Here is a 15,364-nt window from a genome sequence, read left to right as displayed (position 1 = left end):
ATTTTTATATATCTATATGTACTTTTCTGAGAATTTTGATCCTTTTTCCAGCCAGATTTATTTACCCAATTCAGTCGATAGTTTTGCATAATTTTATTGTCTCCAAAAAAGCATTCCTTAGTGGCTGGCCTTATCACTCAGCAATAACAACCAAAAACCTTGTCCTCCTCTAATATGACTAACTGGATTTTTGCACTTCTCTAGGTCAGTCATACCCTGGCAAACCTAAGATAATAAGATGCCGTTCTCTAGAAAAGGAAACCTTTTCTTGTTGGTGGAAGCCTGGCTCAGATGGAGGCCTTCCTACCAATTACACCCTGTTCTACAGCAAGGACAGGTAACGAGTGGTGCATACATATTCTGTAAGTGATCAAGTGATGGTTATGACAGAATAAGGGAATGATAACATTAATTTGTAAAGTTGTTTTTATGAATCTGTGTTAACCTCAGATGGCCAACAAGGGCTGCATGAAATGAATGGCTTCCCTTGTAAGAAGAAAACATGACCACTGCCAGTCTCAAAACTTCAGCCTATCCCTACTAAAACTCATCCAACCTGAAATCCCACTGAAGAAGTGCTGGAAAAGGCATATTTGTCCATCTTATCAGGAGGCACACAGCTTTTAGTTGAATGGGGTCTTCTCTGAGGAGTGGAGCATCAAGGCATGGAGCAGTGAGGGTCCCATCCAGAGCCCATCACTCCCCCTTGGCTAGGGAGCAGGGCAGAGTGGGGGGACAGGGATAGACTGAGACCAGGACATCAGCACATTGATTGAGGCTGGCTAGGAGGGACCATGGAAGTGCAGGGTTTTGGGGACCTGGAGACCATCCCTGATTCAACAGGCTGGAACAGGGACAAGGGGCTCTGGGGGTGCCTGGGGAGGCTAGGCAGGGGCAGTCAGGGCTGAGGGTTCCCTTGGGTCCCTGCCAAGGAGGCTGTCCATTAGCATGCCCAGCAAAACCCCATCTGGAGTATAGAGAGTAATTGTTTCCCCTCTTGGAAATGTAGCCAATTTCCTGGTTCCCAAAATGGAGTGAAATCAGATTTGTGTAGCACTTCTCAAAGTTGCTGTTTTGGTAAAGTCTGTGACTCCTTCATCCTGTTTAGGAATAAAATGTGTATATGTTTGGCAGCTTTACTTAACCTGTGTATCTTTGTATAACTATACTTTTTTTCCTGAAAACAAGAGGTCTTTGAACAGGGCCAAGCAGGCAGGGAGGCTCAGAGATTAAATTTTTTTGAATAAATCCAGTGAGGTTCAGAATAGATAAGGTAAAGCCTCAGACATCCCTACTTCAATTAAATAAATTCCAAATCATTTGGTATTAATTGAGCAGAAAAGATGCAGCCTTTAATAAAGTTACCACACTCAACAATGATCTAAGAGCTTTTATTTTATTAAAGCCCTGATGTTTCAGTCTTCATCAAAACATTTTAAAGAGCGTTTCAAGTTATACGTATCACTGCCCGGAACAGCCCTGTCTAGGGAGGGTTAGGAGTGCTTATCCATTTCATTAAATCTGCTGAATACAGACACTGCCAAGCACTCTAGATCTGGGCCACAACTGCATTTCTAGACTCATTGTCTCTCAGGTACTATCCTCTTACTCACATCTTTTCCTCGAGAACTGTGACGAAATTGCCTGGAAACTAAGAGATCTTATTATTAGTGGTGTATAGAGCATAACAGTGGGACTAATGTGCATTCTTGCACCACATCAGGTGGTGCTTTCAGTTTGTGTAATTCTTCACACTTGGGGTAGGCTGTGAGTACATCACCCGGTTCAGCTTTAATGGAGTACAAAACTATCCCTCTCCTGAAAAAGCTGAAGACCCATATAAAAGTAATTTCTAAGAGACCGTGAACTAATAAGGTTTTTTTTCTTTTGAGATAGTTGTGATAATGATCATGTTAAGAACCAGGTAAATTAACATCAGAAAAGTCATAGTACAGATTGTCTTGAGTGTGACCACACAGCACGTACAGGACAACCAAGGGATCAGGCCCGGCTACCATGGACTTAGGAAAGGCAGGTCCTACCTGACCAACCTGATCTCCTTTTATGACCAGGTGACCCACCTAGTGGATGAGGGGAAGGCTGTGGATGTAGTCTGCCTGGGCTTCAGCAAAGCCTTTGACACCGTCTCCCAAAGATACTCCTGAAGCCCACGGCTTGGACAGGGGCACTCTGTGCTGGGTTAGGAACTGGCTGGAGGGCCGGGCCCAGAGAGTGGTGGTGAACGGGGCTGCATCTGGCTGGCAGCCGGTCACTAGTGGTGTCCCCCAGGGATCAGTGTTGGGCCCAGTCCTGTTTAACATCTTTATTGGTGGTTTGGACAAGGGGACCAAGTGCGCTCTCAGTCAGTTCACAGATGACACCAGGTAGCAGGAAGTGTTGATATGCTGGAGTGTAGGAAGGCTCTGCAGAGGGATCAGGACAGGCTGGATTGATGGACCAAGGCCAATAGGATGAGGTTCAACAAGGCCAAATGCCAGGTCCTGCCCTTAGGTCACAACAACCCCAGGCTACACTGCAGGACTGGGGAAGAATGACTGGAAAATCGCCCAGCAGAAAAGGACCTCGGGATGCTGGTTGACAGTGGCTGAACATAAGCCAGTGCATGCCCAAGTGGGCAAGAAAGACAATGGCACCCTGGCTTGTGTCACAAGCAGGGTGGCCAGCAGGACCAGGGCAGTGATCGGGCGTTGGTGAGGCCTCACCTCGAGTGCTGTGTCCAGTTCTGGGCACCTCAGTTCAGGACAGACATTGAGGTGCTGGAGTGAGTCCAGAGAAGGGCAGCAGAGCTGGGGAAGGGTCTGGAGCACAAGCCCTGTAAGGAGTGACTGAGGGAGCTGGGGGTGTTTAGTCTGGAGAAAAGGAGGCTTGGGGGGCCCTTATCACTCTCTACAATGACCTGAAAAGAGTTTGTAGTGAGATGAGGGTTGGCCTCTTCTCACATAACTAGAGACAGGATGATAGGAAATGGCCTCAGGCTGTGCCAGGGGAGGTTCAAGTTAACCATCAGGAAGAATTTCTTCATGTAAAGGGTGTTTAAACATTGGAATGAACTGTCCAGGGAGGTGTTAGAGTCACCATTCCTGGAGGTGTTCCAAGAAATTACTGGATGTGGCACTCAGTGTCATGGTCTAGTTGAAAAGGTGGAGATGGGTCAAAAGTTGGACTCAATGATCTCGGAGGTCTTTTCCAGCCTAAATGCTACTGTGATCTTGCTGAAAACAAACTAATCAATAAAACAGTCCTCTACCATAGGGCCCATCTACTTAATTTCCAGGGGTAATACGGAAAGAAGATATTTAGCAACTTTTCTTATTTAGTCCAAGTGAATGTCTTTCCTTTCCCTTTTACTTGTTTATAAATATTGTTAAAATTGCCTTGTGCTGTCTCTGGAAATTTCTCTTTCCATTCTTTTGTTGACATTCCTATGTATAAAAAAAAGAAGTGAGAGCACTCATCCAGAAAAACTGCAGTAAAAATAGCAGTGAAGCACTTATGGCAATAGCATGTGACACCAAAATGTTTCCCAGAGTTGAGATTATATGTATTATATACAATTATTATATTGTCATGTAATAGAATTATATTATGTTTCTATATATAAAAATAATATGATTATATATAACCATTTCAAATTTCTCTGCTGAACATAGGCCATTACTAGAATATTGCCTGCTTTGCTTTATTTCCTGAACTTTTAACTTTTAAATCATTTTATTTCAGTGAAGAAAAAATCTATGAATGTCCAGACTACCAAGCGTCAGGTCCCAATTCCTGCTACTTTGATAAAAACCACACTAATCCCTGGACAACATATATTATCACTGTAATGGCAACGAATGAGATTGGAAGTAACAGCTCAGACCCTCAGTATGTGGATGTAACCTCCATAGGTAAAAAGAGAAGAATAAAATGGAAAATAAGCTAGTTGGAGATGTATGCAGTTTTTAATGCCAGAACAAGTAATGATGAAAGATTTCTTTCCTCAGGATGTGAAACTTGATATGGAGAAGTGTTTATCTACAGATGATCTAAAATATGCATTTTAAATTTATGTGAATACTGCATTTTACTTATAAATTAAGTAACTACATATTTTATTGCCATTTTAACTTTGGCTTAAAAATTGACTGCAGTTTGTAGCTGTCTCCAGTATTTCAGTTAGATTCAATGCAGATTATAAAATTTTCGTTAGGTTGAGCTACCTAAATTTTCCAAATGTGAACATCTTTATGGCTGCTGGCATTGAAGTCTCAGGAGGGTAAAAATAACTGCCCGAGCATTCTACGGGCTTTTTGTAGTATTTAATATTCCCAACCCTGTTCTACTTTCTGCATACACATGATATACACATCATAATGATAATGTACTTACTCGTTTTAGCTATGAAATATTTGATATTTTAGTTTTGCAACAGTGGCCTAATGAAATTATGATTTGATTTCCTTAGCCTGACAAGCTCAGAGTAAAGTCTAAGATTTGCTGATACCTTTGGATCAGTAGCTGGTTAAACTTGCTAGGGAGAAAAAGGAAAAATAAAAGGCTATTGTACTATTCCCTTACAGAAGTGCTGAATGATCTGAAATTAATGTGATGAAATACAAAACCATAAAGGAGGTGCCTCTTCTGAGAGAAAATTAAGTTATTAATGGCACGCTTTTCATTCATTTATACAGTTCAGCCAGATGCTCCTGTGAACCTCTCTCTAGAAACAAAAACATCTGCTAGTATAACATACCTTTGGGCAAAATGGTCTCCACCTCCGTTAGCTGCTGTCAGCTCTAATTCACATGTATATCACTATGAGCTACGACTTAAACCTGAGGAAAAGGAAGAGTGGGAGGTAATGGAAAAGTATATTTATTGTATAAATGCTCTATTCAGTGAGTTTTCTTGTCTCAATTTAACTGATATTATAAAAATTTTAGTTTCTGTAAGGGTAGAAAAATTAACGTAACTAAATCTGATTAAGGAAAGAAAAATACTGTAGTGGTTTGTAGAACAGTGAAATTCAATGTATTTGCATAATCATCCTAATGTCATATACTGCAAAACCCTTTTTAGTCCACTGATCTAATATTTATTTGTAATGATCCCACATGTCACAATAAAAGACTGTGCAGTTCATATAGTTTAAAACAAATCCGGATCAAAAGAGTTTATTGATTCATTAAATTTAATTAACAATTAATCACTTAACTATGCAGCACTCAGCAATCACTCAACAATGCAATAGGTGAATCACAATACTGGGCACTCAAAAATGTTACTAGGCATCTACAAATTTATAAACCATTTCTATAACTAGTCCCAGACATATATAGACTATATACAGAAATTCCCCTCTCCCAGGAAGGGTAGGTTACAAGCATACTCCCCTCCCTCTCCTATTTATGCCCACTTCTGTGGGTGACATGGATGCTTTAACATCATGTGAACTCATGTCCCTTCTTACAGTATCCTAAGACACGCATCAGTGAGAAAGGAGCCACATGGTCACATGCAGACACCCAGGTGTGGCTTCCTGCCTGCTGCAGCCCACGCTGTCTGGAGAGCAGCTACTCACAGCATCAGAGAGGGAGGCTGCTCTGGCTGGCCCAGGGAGAGGTCATGATGCTGACAGAGCAACTTTTGAGAGCATCAAACTACGCTTCAGCTACTGCTGAAGTTTCCAGTCGTCCTCCCCCCCCCCCCCCCCGCCACTATTACAAGTTTTCTTGTTTATTTATTAGTAGTTTTCAAGTTTAACCTTGAGAAGTCTCTCCATTTCTCCCTAATTATTATTTATTTGGGCTGAGAGTTGTCGTCATACTCTTCAATGTAATCAGTTGGAGGCAACCCGCCACTCAAAAATTTTGATGTGTCCTACTCACACACACCATTTCCATTGACATTCCCCACCATAGGAATATTCCCACAGCTGAATTTTCAGGATAAATTATCATTCTTAAAGCTATAGTCAGATGTCCTCAATGCTACCTAAATTGTCGAAGCCTTAATGATGGAGAAAGCTATGTGTTTTGAAAGAGTTCTGAAGAGAAATTCAAAGGACCTGAAAAATGCACTTAAAGCCACTGAGAAGAATTACACAAGGGTTTATATGTGAGCTGGACTACCTAATGTGTTCCTGGTGGTGTGGATCTGATGGAGTACTAGGAAGGCTACAGTTAAGTATGTTCTTGAGTGTCAGAATCTCAGTGTTGAAGTGAATTTTTCTGCAAAGTCACTACCTTTGTTCTTCTGTAATTCACATTTTATAAAATACCAACTGAAATTCTAGACTTTCAGAATTCAGTAACTCAAGCCTATTCCTTTATTGTTAATTGTTAAAATGCCCCAATTCTTTATTATTTTCCCGGTCCATTTTCTTTTCCAGACAATATCTGTTGGACTGCAGACACACTACAAGGTGACTGGGTTACAAGCTGGTGTGAAGTACATTGTTCAGGTCCGTTGCATGTTAGACCTTGGAGAATGGAGCGAATGGAGCTCTGAAAGAAACATCCAAATCCCCAATGGTGAGTTGGGGATGGTGATTGCTGTTCTATAAATTGTTTTTAAGTTCTATCAAGTTCAGTATTGTGAAAGGTGCCTAAATGGTAGCCCTGAAAACCTGGCTTCTCACACAGATACTTCATAGTGCTGGAGGAACAGATCAGTGCATTTTAATACACTTTCTGTGTAATTGCTTGTTTAGTCTTTTTAATTCACTCAAGATCCTCTGCTGAAATGGGCTATGACAAATAAAGTGGTATGAAGAAGTCACTTCTGATGCAGATGTGCCTAAATAATTCATTGTTCCTGTCCCTTAATTTAAAAATTACATTGATTTTATACATAGCTACAGATGTCAGGTAATGGTTTTTGTGTAAGAACCTAGACTGAAAGCATTGCCATGTCTAACAGAGCACGATGCTTGCAGATACTACCACGTGGAATTCATTATCTATGTTTTCTTGGATTTGAGTAGGCACACTAAATATGCATGACATTGTATCTTGTTGCCAGACACTTTAGCCAGGTTGTCTCAAATCTTCTTCTTCTGTTCTTAGTTGTATTATTCATTACTTGACATGAAGGTTGCTGTTGATCATGAAGTACATGAAGTACTGTTAGTAGAAAAATATCTTTTAAATTACCCATTTTCGAATATGCACTACGCAATTAGAAATTTGGAAAATCAATGTCTCTGCTCTACATAGTAGGAAATATTTATTATTGATGTAATAGGATCATATTTTTGCCACGAGTGCATAATTGCAAAAGTTTCAATCACATGAGGGTTTTGACTGGCATCATCCTATTCAAAATTTAAGCATTTTTCCCTGCCCTACTCTTAAGCACTTTGCTTGAGTCTATAAAAACTTCCTTGGCAGCAATCAGGTGAGCATCCTGAGTACTGAATATAACAACACTACAAGGAAATATGAGAGCTGCTTCTTTGTATCTTTGGAGACAGATCATAGGTACTTCAGGAGAGAATTACTGGAAAGGACATAAACAAATGGGCAAACATTTACATTCTTCATTTTTCTTACCTAAAACCCAAAACAAATGACAGCATATTTTTTAAACAAACAGAATAATCTTCAAACACACTTTTTTAATTAAAAAATTTTTTTTTGTATATTGTGGTTTAAACCCAGCTGGCAACTAAGCACCACATGGCTGGTCTCTCACATCCTACACCCCACCCCAGTGAAATGGGGAAGAGAATCAAAAGTAAAACCTATAGGTTGAGATAACAACAGTTAAGTAATTGAAACAAAGTAAAATATAATAATAATGATAAATAATAATAATGATAATAAAAAGGAAAAAAACTAAACAAGTGATGCACAAAACAGTTGCTCACCCCAACTGACCAATGCCAAATCCCATCCCTACACCCTGATCAGCCCCGCTTCCAGATAATTCCCCAGTTTATATACTGGGGATGATGTTCTATTGGTGTGGAATACCCTTTTGGCTAGTTGGGGTCACCTGTCATGGCTATTCTCACTCCCAGCCTTTTTTATCTGTTTTGTACCTCCTCACTGGCAGAGCAGGAGACACAAAAAGGTCTTTGGTTTAGGATAAACATGACAGTAACAACCAAAACATCCATTTATTGTCCACATTTTTCTCGTACTGAATCCAAACCACAGCACTATACCAGCTACTGAGAAAAAATTAACTCTATCCCAGGTGAAAGGAGGACAGCACAGAAAATAGATTGTATAGCAGAGTGTATTTTAAATAATTTTATAGAGGCTGCTGTGGCAGTATTTGAGCACTCCCTATGATATTTTGGGACAGAGAAGAGCCAGCGTCAGAGAAATAAAGCAGTTCTTCAGCATGGCTGCAGTGAGAAAGGATTCTGAATCCAGGTGAAAGTATCAGGCTGTTGCCTGAACCACTGAACTGTGCTGATTCCTGTGCTGATTCCAACAGGATGATGTTCAACAAGGCCAAGTGCTGGGTCCTGCACTTTGGCTACAACAACCCCATGCAGCGCTACAGGCTGGGGACAGAGTGGCTGGAGAGCAGCCAGACAGAGAGGGACCTGGGAGTTTGAATTGACAGGAAGCTGAACATGAGCCAGCAGTGTGCCCAGGTGGCCAAGAAGGCCAATGGCATCCTGGCCTGGATCAGGAACAGTGTGGCCAACAGGTCCAAGGAAGTGATTCTTCCCCTGTACTGGTGATACTCCCCCTCAGCACTGGTGAGGCCAGACTTTGAGTGCTGTGTCCAGTTTTGGGCCCCTCAGTTCAGGAAGGACATTGAGGTCCTGGAGCAGGTCCAGAGGAGAGCAACAAGGCTGGTGAAGGGACTCAAGCACAAGTCCTATGAGGAGAGGCTGAGGGAGCTGGGGCTGTCCAGCCTGGAGAAGAGGAGGCTCAGGGGAGACCTCATCACTCTCTACAACTACCTGAAAGGAGGCTGTAGCCAGGTGGGAGTTGGTCTCTTTTCCCAGCCAACTATCAGCAAGACAAGAGGACCCGGTCTCAAGTTGTGCCAGGGGAGGTTTAGGTTAGATATTAGAAAAAATTTCTTTGCAGAGAGGGTGGTCAGACATTGGAATGGGCTGCCCAGGGAAGTAGTGGATTGTCTGTCCCTGGAGATTTTTAAAAAGACACTGGATGTGGTACTTAGTGCCATGGTCTAGTAACCGCAGCGGTAGTGGATCAAGAGTTGGACTTGATGATCTCGAAAGTCCCTTCCAACCCAGCTGATTCTATGATTCTATGAAAGCAAAACTTTTCCTTTCTTTGTATTTTCCTGTGCTCTGCTTGACATTGTTTTATGAATTCAGGGTGGACTGAATACATGCAATTTACTAATTAGTTTATTGCTTTGTCTTTCACAGGAGAGTCACCTCCTGAAAAGCCTACCATAATAAAGTGCCGTTCTCCTGAAAAGGAAACATTTACTTGTTGGTGGAAACCTGGTTCAGATGGAGGACATCATATTAACCACACTTTGCTTTACAGCAAAGAGGGGTAATAAACTGTATATAAACAGTATTTTATTGGAAGGACCTGGAAAATCCATCCTGATTGTTTTTGCATTTAGGGAGATGTCATTTTCTGTAATATGTGGTTTTGTCCAGTGGCATATTCTGAAAGAGTGCTAAAGCAGCAATGTATTTAAGAGTGAAATAAGATCTCTTTATAATTTTAGTGAATTATTGTGAATTACTGTGAGTTACTCTGCTCAGAAAGATGGATTGTCTTGAAAGTTGCCATTGTCCAGCAACTGCATTTTGTTAAGCAATACAAATCACAGTCCTGTAACTCTTCAGTCATGCAGCCCTAGAAACAAAACTGTCCAAAGTGACCAGTGACCAGATACTAAAATCTTCATCTTCTGATAATGCTTATTTTGCACTAGTATTCATAGGCCATGAATACCCTGTGGCTTCTGCAGTAATATTTCTTTGGAACTTAGATCAAGTGCTAAACATTCATTTTAAAGAAATAGTCAATATATATTTTTAGGTTCTGTGAAATATTTTTGGTTCACCTAGCACTGCTCAGCCTTGCACTGACCTAACTGGATGCTAAATTCTGTAATTGTCAGCTGTGAGCTAGATCTTACTGGAAAAAGAGAGGTACTGGTCCATCCAGGTAGGGCAGAGTATGAGGTCCACATGCACAATTCTCTTTTGTCACTGTGCATCTCAGAGGAGTTTGGAAACAAGTGCTACATGCTTAACTTTTTCTCCTATCCCTGCTTTGACTTTGGGAAACTTGGGGATGGATTTGGAGGACAGGTACAAAGTAGACTTTTTTTGGAAAAGTGATGAAAATAAAATAAAATAAAAATAAAAATTCAAAATAAATTCTGAAAGCATATTAGTGTAATATACAGAACTCTCTGTAAATGTGAAATCAACATTGGAAATAGTTTTTAACAGATAGCTTTGAAAACTTCAGCAATCACTTCTACTTACTCTCTGGAAAATGTAAGAGCTATGCAGTGGACAATGGCTTTCTGAGTAGTAAGAGCTTTACTAGCCCACTGCTGCATCCACAAAAGCCTAAATTCTACAGGCTTTGTTGTCTTTACTTTGGGGGAGAAATGCTTACTACAGTCTCTGGAATTGTCCAGTGACTCTTTAGTCTAGTCTGGAAGAAGTTTTCTGATTTTCTTCACATCGCCAGGCATGAAAAATCAGATCAATAATGCTGACATACTAGTAATCAAAGTCAGGTGTTTTAGTCTGTGTAACCTAATCACTGCGATTCTTCCATTTCAGAGAAGAAAAAGTTTATGAATGTCCAGATTACAAAACTGCAGGCCCCAATTCATGCTACTTTGATAAAAAGCACACCTCTTTCTGGACCATATACAATATTACTGTGAGGGCAACTAATGAAATGGGAAGTAATGTCTCTGATCCTCATTACGTGGATGTGACTTACATAGGTAAGAGTTTAAAAGTATTTTCTGTGGAAACAGATAATTCAGAATCATGGGTTTTGGCACAAAAATTTTAATTCCAGCTCTTCTCATATATGGTATTATATCCATGTTAAAGACTTGTACAAATAAGATCTTCTCTGATATAATAACAAATCAATATTCATCCCTTTACCGTTTTATTTTCAAAGGAAGCATAAAAATGTTAAAAGCTTTAAAACTATGTTCAGACAACCATTTATTGTTTTTCTGTATTTCTTTCAGTCAAACCCTAAGAAACATCATCCAGCTAAAATCTTTTTTCCACTGTACAAGCAGCTGAAATCAAATTGATCTTTTAACAAATAACATTTAAATTTGATTACATAAAAGGAGTCTCCAGACCCAAGAGGAGCTGCATTAGTGCTTTTTATAGCAGTGTACTGATAATCTCTTTCTCAGACTTTTTCCACAGAATGACTGCGTACAAGTATTTGGGGGGTTTTTTCTAACAGAATGGAACATTATCATTGATAACCATTTTGTTGCCAAGGATCTGGCTGCCAGGAGTCTGGCAACTGGAAAAGGGCTGCTGAAGGGCTGCTTCATATTTTATCTCTATGCCATGGCTGCTTGCTTGATGAAGGTTTGCATCAGACAGTGGTAAAATACACGCACAATATGTGCAGAAGCTCTACCTTTGAACTGAGGAAGCTGCAAGCCTGTCTGAGCAGAAACCTTTGTTCCATTTTGGTTTGTTTTTGAGATATAGACAGAACTTTAATATTGCTGTTTCAGTTTACTTTTAGATACTTTACATATGCATTTGGGATTACACTGTTGTATTTTCTGAATGTAAAAGATGGAGGGGGAAGTTCCATCAGCTACATCTGTGTTTTCAGCATTTCTAAATATTTATGCCAAACCTTGATAAGGTTATCATTAAACACATCTTAACATTGAAGATGTTAACTTTGAAACATGGTTGTAGGGAAAACCAGCAATAAATGGTAATGTAAGAAAAAAACGTTTTTGCTGATTAATGATTAAGGCAAATCTCAACATGAGTTCAACATATTTACTATACTTCAGGGGTTTTTTCAAATTATAAATCCATACTTACTTTATCTGGAAACTCTTGATTTCTGTATTCCAACATCAGTTCTAAATTACTGGACACAATGGAGGTGATGACTCTTCACTCACATAATTTTATATTTCCTCCTAGGATGCAAGGAAAAAATAAATAAAACTCTGTTTGACAGTTCTTTATTTTAACAGTACAGCCAGATCCTCCTGTGAACATAACTCTGGAATTAAAAAAGTCAGTAAATAGAAAACCATATCTGGTCCTGACATGGTCTCCACCTCCACTAGCTGATGTCAGATCTGGATGGCTTACTCTTGAATACGAATTGCGATTAAAGCCTGAAGAAGGAGAGGAATGGGAGGTAAGGATGTTGCAAGTTTTTGCTAGATAATGTTTTCTGATCAGTTAGATTTTTTCATCCAGGTTCCACGCACGAATGCAATGAAGCAGAGGCACTGAATAGTTCATAATTTTTGAAAAGCACTTGTATGATTTCCTACTGAGAGCACTGGTATTTCAGATGTTATTGTATGATAGCAGGTGGTAAAGTACTTGTTTTTAATTGTGGTCATTTTACATTAATCATATTGGCATGACAGTTTAAATTGTTTGTTCTCATTTAGTCAGGTTTTTTTTGTGATAATTTGTTCTTCACCATGAGCACTTCTTAGGTGACAGAAAGCTCAGTGACATTATGAAAATAATTTAAATTTATATAAATGGTCATTAGGTCGTTGTTTTAATGGCCACAGAATAGTAATTGTCTATAGCCAGAATCTGTAACTCGGACAACTGAGTGGCAAATGAAAGACTCCAGCTTGGTATTTGACTGCATCCTCTTCTTGTCTGCAATCCTTCCAAACCATCTCTGTATCTTCTCATTCCTTCCCCCTCCCACAGCACTTCCCAGCCCCCTGGCCATTGAAAGACCTACTTTTTACTAACCTGTGAATTTCCACCAACTCGACATTCCCTCTTTCTCTCTGCATTTTCTTCCCCCATCTCTGTTTCTCACCTCCTTCTGTTGCTCTCACCATCGCAATTCCCACCATTACCACAGTTCCTCCCTATGTGCCATATGTTCATGATGTGGTTTTGTAGTAGTTTAATTTGCACTGTATACCAGAGCCAGATCGCATTTCCACTGATGTTAGAAAGCTAAACTTTAGAAATAAAATACATGTACCATTATTCCATACCTGCTTAATAATTATTAGGAAATGCTACCCAGACTCATTCTATATTCCTGTCTTGGTTACCAAAACCTTAGCTGTGATTTTTGTTTAATTTCCAGACTATTTTTGTTGGACAGCAAACACAATGTAAAATGTTTAGTTTAAATCCTGGAAAGAGGTACATTGTACAGATTCACTGCAAACCAGACCATCACGGATCATGGAGCGAGTGGAGCCCAGAAATGTACATTCAGATTCCTACTGGTGAGTGGCCAGGCATTCCTTCAGCAATTGTTATTACGTGCAATTGTATTTTTGTTTCTTAGCTGTTTGTGGCACCCATGCAGATCCCATATTTTCCCCAGGACAGGTAAGAACATCGTTGCTAAGGTAACTGGATTATTATCGCTCCTGCACCATACCCAATTAGCTTTCCCCTTCATTACTTTATGGTGTTAAGAAGGTGAATAAATTTCTTTGCTTATTTAAACCATGCTCTTTCTGTCTACTGCCTCATTTGTTCTCATGGTGGTAGTTTTTAATTAAAAGAAGACTGGTAAGTGCTTTTAAAGTGTGACACAGGCAACAAAAAGTGACTGCCTTCAGATAGTAACAGCTTTTATTACTCTTTATATGGAATTAATTTGAAATCAATACTTCCATATGAAAAGTGTTATTTTACAATAAAAATACTTTAAAATAGCTAGTCCTAGGTCATTTAACCCCCTATTTAATGAGTTGTATGATATGTATTTGATAATGACATGACTGTGGGTTTGGTACCACTGGATTTGAACCTAATTGCTATAAATGGCTGTGACAAAATTTTCCTCTTCATACATTTTTGTATAATTTTTCCAAGATGCTTTATTTCCTGTGCAGTGCCATTAGTAAAAATTATATTCATTATTAGATATTACAGTGATTGTTGACATCCATATATGCTAGTAAAACCCTCTAAATCCAATACCAAGTTTGGCAGTTTAGGCCAATTTTTAAAATAAAAGTCATCTCTGACTTCTTGTGCATGCTGACTATGCATATACTAGATGTATGTCCTTAAATAATTCTGTTTGTTTCTTAGATTTTAGAGTAAAAGATATGGTTGTGTGGATCATTGTTGGTGTCCTGTCATCTTTAATATGCTTAATCATGAGCTGGACAATGATTTTGAAAGGGTACAGGTGAGTCACCAGTTTCACAAATGCATGGAGTTCAAAACTGCAGAAAACTTTTCAAAAGTAGACTTAAAATATTTGACTCAATTTCCTGTAGCATTTGTGTTCTCTTACAAACTATTAGTTACACTGATAAAGAAGTATTTCTGCTCCTGAGGGAAACCAGGCTAAATTCTCGGTTGATAAAGACATGTCTCTTAGATCTGAGAATCTTGGTTAGCCATGTAATTCAGCAAACATCACTTGGAGTACCCCTGCTTCTGTAGAAGATACGCCTTTGGGTCTTGCTGTAATTTCCTAAAGTGAACAAGGTTATATTATGAGATTGTCTTTCTGCCCACCTGTCTGCCAATTCCCCGAATAATTTATTACAGTGCTGGCTAATTTCAATCAAATTTGAAAGAGAAAGATGTTGCTTTTGTACAAGTCTTGCAAAAAAAGTACTGTCTGAGTAGAAGAAAGATAGAAACTGTGTTTGGAAAAGCCAAGTCATTTGCCATAAATCCTGTTGAGCAGTAGTCAGCTGACAGTCAAGTATGCAGAGACAGGCCCCCTAGTCCTCCTGAACTGTGCCCCATTTCACTGTTTCTTGACCAGTGATGAATTTACAGTGGTATTAGAGAATCAGAGGTTAAGGGACTAAAGGCCATAAAAGGACATTAGCAGTGTTGCGTTTCCAATTGAATAACTTTGTACTGTTCTTTTTCTTCTAAATCCCTCTAAGGGTACTTTGGGGATTTGTGAATTACCTGGCTTGAGGGGTAGATAGGAAACAGAGGTCCAACAGGGACATATCAGATATGGGAGAAGCATTTAAAATCTCAGTCACATTCTGAGGAAATGGGAGAACAAATAGTGAGATAGGGCCCATACTTACACCTGGTGTGTTTGTTCTGGGTTTTTTTCAGAATGATGGCCTTCATCCTACCACCAGTTCCAGGACCAAAGATAAAAGGCATAGATAAACATCTGTTAGAGGTGAGTACCACAGCGAACATGAAAAGAATTCACTGTTACTT

At 39.5% G+C, this 15,364-nt stretch overlaps 1 protein-coding gene across 11 annotated transcripts in view; it reads left to right on the top strand.

Annotated features, from left to right (window-relative positions):
* The window catches only part of PRLR (prolactin receptor), a 155,362-nt gene that overhangs the window by 130,962 nt on the left and 9,036 nt on the right, over positions 1-15,364 (top strand). For 9 of the 11 annotated variants that reach the window (XM_017811159.1, XM_017811157.1, XM_017811162.1 and 6 more), the window contains 10 exons: positions 205-337; positions 3,742-3,911; positions 4,695-4,861; positions 6,395-6,536; positions 9,368-9,500; positions 10,760-10,929; positions 12,184-12,353; positions 13,287-13,431; positions 14,252-14,351; positions 15,254-15,323. In XM_017811159.1, coding sequence (XP_017666648.1) covers positions 205-337; positions 3,742-3,911; positions 4,695-4,861; positions 6,395-6,536; positions 9,368-9,500; positions 10,760-10,929; positions 12,184-12,353; positions 13,287-13,431; positions 14,252-14,351; positions 15,254-15,323 — 1,400 coding nt within the window. Of the gene's footprint in view, positions 1-204; positions 363-3,741; positions 3,912-4,694; positions 4,862-6,394; positions 6,537-9,367; positions 9,501-10,759; positions 10,930-12,183; positions 12,354-13,286; positions 13,432-14,251; positions 14,352-15,253; positions 15,324-15,364 lie in introns of those variants that run through there. The other 2 variants (XM_017811165.1, XM_017811166.1) reach the window with 2 other exon arrangements.

The sequence above is a fragment of the Lepidothrix coronata genome, unplaced genomic scaffold, assembly GCF_001604755.1.
Source record: "Lepidothrix coronata isolate B3197 unplaced genomic scaffold, Lepidothrix_coronata-1.0 Scaffold31, whole genome shotgun sequence".
In the NCBI taxonomy this organism is placed as follows: domain Eukaryota; kingdom Metazoa; phylum Chordata; class Aves; order Passeriformes; family Pipridae; genus Lepidothrix; species Lepidothrix coronata.
Note: the sequence above shows the minus strand (reverse complement) of the source record. Positions and strands in the feature narration are given on the sequence as shown.